This window comes from Hemitrygon akajei, chromosome 16 (genome assembly GCF_048418815.1).
Source record: "Hemitrygon akajei chromosome 16, sHemAka1.3, whole genome shotgun sequence".
NCBI lineage: Eukaryota > Metazoa > Chordata > Chondrichthyes > Myliobatiformes > Dasyatidae > Hemitrygon > Hemitrygon akajei.
Window position 1 is genome coordinate 11627162 of NC_133139.1, and position 6000 is coordinate 11633161.

Below are 6000 nucleotides of genomic sequence, written 5' to 3' on the forward strand. Positions count from 1 at the left end.
GATGAGGTGAAGAGCTGGGAAGTTGATTGGTGAAAGAAACAGAAGGCCATGGAAGAAAGAAAAGGGGGGAGGACCAGAGGGAGGGGATGTGTGGGCAAGGAAATAAGGTCAGAGAGGGAAAAGGGGATGGGAAATGGTGAGTTGGGGGGTTTTATCATAAGTCTGAGAAATCGATGTTCATGCCATCAGGTTGGAGGCTACCCAAACGGAATACAAGGTGTTGTTCCTCCAACCTGTGGCCTCATCGCGACAGTGGAGGAGGTCATGGGTGGATAAATGGGAATGGGAAGTGGGATTAAAATGGGTGGCTACTGGGAAATCCAACGTTCCGGTGGATGGAGCGTAGGTGCTTGGAGAAGTGGTCTCCCAGTCTACGTTGGGTCTTACTGATGTACAGGAGGCCACGTTCAGGTTTCCTGAAGCTGGTGTTGCAAACAGACAATGTGGTGAAGAAAGCTTTTAGCATCAGTCAGGGCATTGGTATAGAAGTTGGGATGTTATGTTGGCTTTTTAGGTGTTGTTTTTTACGTAGTTCAGTCTAGTTTTTGCACTGTGTCTTGTAACACCATGGTCCTGAAAAACATTGTCTCATTTTTACTATGTACTGTACCAGCAGTTGTGGTCGAAATGACAATAAAAAGTGACTTGACTTGAAGACTATAATTAAAAAAATTTTTTTGTCACCATGCTATAGAAAATGCTACTAAGCTGAAAAGAGTGCAGAGGAGATCTGAGGATGTAGGTGGGACTCGGAAGGACTGAGTTATGGAAGGAGGTTAAGCATGTTGGGACTTCATTGGAGCATATGAGAATAAGAGGTGATTTTTATAGAGGGGTGTAAATTTGAGGGCCATAGTGTGAATGCACAGGGTCTGTTTTCCAGGAGTGGGCTGTTGAGAACAAGAACTTTAAGTGAGAGGGGAGAGAATAGATGGGAACCAGAGGGACAAATTTTTCACCCAAACAATGGTCTCTACGTAGAATGAACTGCCAAAGGAAGAGATGAGAAGCAGGTTAACAATGTTTAAAGGTACACTAACAAGTACATGGACAGGAAGTATTTAGTGCAGGGGTTCCCAACCTTTTTATGCCATGGACCCTCACCATTAACCGAGGGGGTCTGTTGGGAACCCCTGGTTTAGTGGGTCATGGGCAAATGTGACTAGGTCAGATGGAACTTTGGCACGGACCAGTTCTGTGCTGTTTGACTGACTGGAGTGTTGTGACCACTCCATAGCTGCGGAAACGATGCTCTGGAGAAACAATTTATGTTTCCACTTGTTATGTTAGCTGCTATAGATTTTATCAAATTTTGGGGTTATTTTGAATAATTTCACATTGATTCTATCACTTCAATGTTTAAGAAAAATCTGAAGCCTTTTCATTTTTTTCTTTGCAGTGCCATTAAATGGAACTTCACTAAGGTAGGCCCTTGTAGTTAAAACATGTGGTCTTTAAATGTAGAAATTACAGTAAGCAAATGCTAACATTGACCTTTGTATATAAAATATTTCAGTGATAATGATGCTGATGGTCTTACTAGCTTTTATTTTGTTTCTAGTTTCTAATTAACAAAGAAGGTCAGGTTGTCAAGAGGTATTCTCCTATGGATGATCCTGTAGTAAGTATTTAAATCTACTCCAGAAAATGCTTAGAATGCCTTCTACTTGGTCTACAAAGGCCTTGTATAAACAACTGGAATGCTTCAAAGTTGCAACCAAATTTAACAAACCTCTATCTGTCCTGACCCCAGCTCCAATCCCTGCCATTTCTTCACCATCCCCTGACCTTACCATCTCTGAGGCAGAACGTACCATCCTTGGCAAGGGCCTTGCCCTTGTCTCCCTGTGCTCACACCTCAATGAGTTTCACGTGCACCATGTATCAAGTTCTTCTATCACCAGGTCTTCTACTTTGACAAGCATTTCCCATTACTCCTCACTTGTTCAGTGCTCCTCCTCTTTGACTTCTACTCTGGTCTTCTGCAGGGCCTGGATCTTTTCATTATAACTGCTATAAACTGCTGGCAGGTAACTATTTTGACTTTGCCTGTTCTAACCTTAGTACACCCTGCCCTGCAATCTCCACAACAATCCAACTTCACCATCAAACCTGCAGCCAAAGACGTTGCTGTTGTAGTCTGGCACACTGACCTCTACCTTGCTGAGGCCAGATTGCTGCACTCTTAATACCTCCCTAACTTGTCCCTTGCACAGGATCCCACATATGGAGCATCAGGTCATTGTCTCCCACACCATCAGCAAACTCATTGACTCTGGAGATCTCCTATCCACTGCCACCAACCTCATAGTTCCCATACTCTGCACTGCTTGTTTCTGCTTCCTACCCAAGATCCACAAACCTAACTGACCCGGCAGGAGCATTGTCTCTACCTGCTCCTGCCCGACCGAATTGGTGTACACGTATCTTGTTTCCACAATGTTGTCCTTGACTCAGTCCCTTCTACCTACATCAATGACACTTCACGTTTTCCATCACTTCAGTAGCTTTCAGTTCCCTGGCCCTGATAATCTTATTTCCTCCATGGACATCCAGTCCCTATACACTTCCATCCCACATCAGGAAGGCATTAAAGCTCTCTGCCTCTTGTTAGCAGTTCCTCACCACCACCACCCTCTGTCTGCTGGTATTGGTCCCTACGGCTCCTCTCAAGCTTAAATTATTGTCACATATACTATACGTGTATACTGCCAAATGAGACTATGTTGCCCCGGGCCAAGGTGTTTACCACAGTACACATAACAAAGTAAGATTGCCACAAATTAACATAATAAGGTGCATACACAATAAGGGCTTAAAAAGTAAACAGTATAATGCTACTGGTGCTTCATAATTGGTGAGACCTGAGTGGCAGGAAGTTCAGTAGCCCACTTTCTTCAGACCAAAGATGTACAAATGGGAGTTCTCATGGGTCCTAGCTATGTCTGCCTTTTTGTTGGCCACATGGAACAGTCCGTGTTCCAAGCTTATATTGGTAATGCTCCCCAACTTTTCCCCCACTACACTGACATCTGCATTGGTGCTGCTTCCTGCACTCGTTCTGAATTTGTCAATTACATCAACTTCCACCCTGCCCTCAGATTGACTTGGTTAATCTGACACTTCCTTCTCCTTTCTCAATCACTGTCTTCATCTCGAGAGACCAACTACCTATCCACTGACATCTTTTGCAAACCGGACACTCAGTTATCTTGACTACACCTCTTCCCACTGTTCACTTCTTTCAGTTCATCTGAATCTGCATCTGTTCTCAGGATGAGGTTTTTCATTCTAGAACATCTGACTTGTTTCCCCCCCTCCTCCCAGGAAGAAGGATTTCTCTTCCACTACCATTTGGCTGCATCTCCACTTCCCACACATCTACCCTCACCCCATTCTCTTAGGTTCCCCTTGACCTACCATCCCTATATTCAGCACATCATAACTCCCTAACTTCCGTCATTCCCAAATGATATCTTGCCACTAAGTACATCTCCTTCGTGTAGGGACTGCAGTCTATGTGCATCATTTCTTTTGGAAAAGCAAGGTAAGCACAACTCCAAAAATGGGATGCAACCAAGTTGGAATTAGCACGTAGATCACTAGATGATCCCACATCAGTGAAGCTCAGTGAACAAATGGCAAATTAGGAAACCGCTCCTGTGACATTGCACTCTTACAAGTGGCCAGCCAATGAGGCTAATCCTTGTTCATATAAGACCATAAGATAAAGGAGCAGAATTAGGCCATTTGGCCCCTCAAGTCCACCTGCCATTTCATCATGGCTGATCCATTTTCCTTTAGCCCCAATCACCTGCCTTCTCCCTGTATCCCTTCATTCCCTGACCAATCAAGAATCCATCACCTCTGCCTTAAATACACATTTACAGTTTGCCTCCACAACTGCCTGTGGCAACGAATTGCACAGATCTGCCACTCTAGCTAAAGAAATTCCTCCTCATCTCCATTCTAGAAGGATGCCCCTCTATTCTGAGGTTGTGTCCTCCGGTCCTAGACTTCCCCCACCACAGGAAACATCCTCTCTACATCCACTCTTTCGAGGCCTTTCAACATTTGATTGGTTTCAATTAGGTCAGCCCTTATTCTTGTGAATACAGTCTCAGAGCCATCAAACGTTCTTCATATGACGCCATTCAATCCTGGAATCATTTTCACGTACCTCCCTTGAATCGTCGTGACCAATATCACGTTGGTCATCTATGCCAGGGGGAAGCAGATCATCCCTCCCGAGTCCAGTTAGTGAAATGGTTTGGTTTTATAACTTACATTTTAATTGAAGATTGTGTTGGCCAAAGTCTAATTGATCATCAGGATATGATCTTGCGGTAGAAATTTGCTTTAGAGCAGAGGTTCCCACCCTGGGGTCCAGTAACTCCTTAATGGCATTGGTTCGTGGCTTTAAAAATAGGTTGGGAGCCCCTACTTTTGAGGTTTGAGTGTCACATTATGGAAGATGTTATGACCCTGTAATGAGAATGACATTTTAGCTTGGTTCTAAGCAAATGGCTATGTTAACAATTTGTCTTTATTCCAAACAGGCCATTGAAAAAGATCTTCCTAACTACTTATAAAGACCAGTGCAAGCTGTTGGTGGAATGTAAACTCAATGTAGTGAATTTCAGTTTTTCAGTCCGGATCAATGATGGTCTGCTTGTAAACCTGATGTAGGGAGAGTGGACCTGATAATGTGTTTGCATACCTGGAGGAAATTCTGATGAACACGTTGAGTTTTTTGGCAAATCTTTGCTGGATATTTCATCAGCCCTAATATACAATTATGTAAAACTGAACTGTTTTGAATTCCTTGTTAATGGCAATAAATCTTGACACTAGTTACCTTTGAAGTGAATGTTCACTGTTTTGACCACGTTTCAAAATACTTATTTTACATTTACTCTTCCTCTGGACTCTAATCCCTCTCCTGTGTCCCTTCAAATCTTACTGATTCTCCTCCTGTGATCCTTGAATCCTAAATCTGTTCCCACATGTATTTGATATTTATTGGGGTTCTGAAGTAATTAAAAGGAGATCCACTAGTTTTGTTTCTTGGTGTATTTCCCCTGTCTTCACGTAATCAGATCCACTATTCTCCAAAGCTGTTCCGTTTATACAGGTGGTGAGACTGGACTGGTAAGCTTCCTCTTGCTATGGAGTTGAAGCAAACGCTTTGTCATCCACCCTACACTCCTGATGTACACAATTCGCCGTGTTCATGTGTCTGTTGGTGACTACCAGTTTTATCCTCCACTACATGTATACCAGACGCTGTTGGATTGTTTATCTTAAACATGAGAAGTTCTGCAGATGCTGGAAATCGAAAGCAACACAAACAACACAAAATGGAGGACCTGAAGCAGGTCAGGCAGCATCTACGGAAATTAATAAACCATCGACGTTTCAGGCCAAGACCCGTCTTCAGGACTCTTGACTTGACTAGATTTGGATGAGTCACTGGTCTGGGTAGAGACAGATTGCTGGAATCTGAAGCTAAGAACAACATGCTGCAGGAACTTGGGCTGAGCAGCATCTGGAGACAATGTTTCAGGTCAAGATCCTGCATCAGAATTGACTTGAGGGGAGTTAGTCAGTACCAGAAGGGGAGAAATGTGGTTGGAGCTTGGATGATATGTGGACTTTGGCCAGAGCCACCTCTACTTCCTGAGGTCCTTTGGAGTATGCAGGCCTCTCCTTCACATGTTCTACCAGTCTGTTGTTGCCAATACAATCTTCTATGCAGTGGTGTGCTGGGACAATGGTATCAACACAGGTAATGCCAACAGTTCAATAAACTGATTAGAAAGGCTGATTCAGTTATAGGGGTCAAACTGGAGGCTGTGATAGAACAAAGGACCCTACAGAAAATCCTGGCATTTCTGGAGAATGTTTCTGTCTTTCTGCATGCCACCTTGGCTGAAAAGAGGAGCACTTTTAGTAATAAGGGGAGAGAAATGAACAGAAAGTGCAGGTTGCCTTAAAGTG

The 6000-nt window shown here is 43.5% G+C and overlaps 1 protein-coding gene across 1 annotated transcript in view; it reads left to right on the top strand.

The window, feature by feature from the left end:
* The window catches only part of LOC140739760 (phospholipid hydroperoxide glutathione peroxidase GPX4-like), a 28523-nt gene extending 23666 nt beyond the window's left edge, over nucleotides 1-4857 (top strand). The window contains exons 5-7 of the mRNA XM_073068249.1: nucleotides 1400-1424; nucleotides 1562-1621; nucleotides 4560-4857. Of these exons, the coding sequence (XP_072924350.1) occupies nucleotides 1400-1424; nucleotides 1562-1621; nucleotides 4560-4592 (118 nt within the window). The 3' untranslated portion in view covers nucleotides 4593-4857. The remainder of the gene's footprint in view (nucleotides 1-1399; nucleotides 1425-1561; nucleotides 1622-4559) is intronic.
* The last annotated feature ends 1143 nt before the right edge of the window (nucleotides 4858-6000 follow it).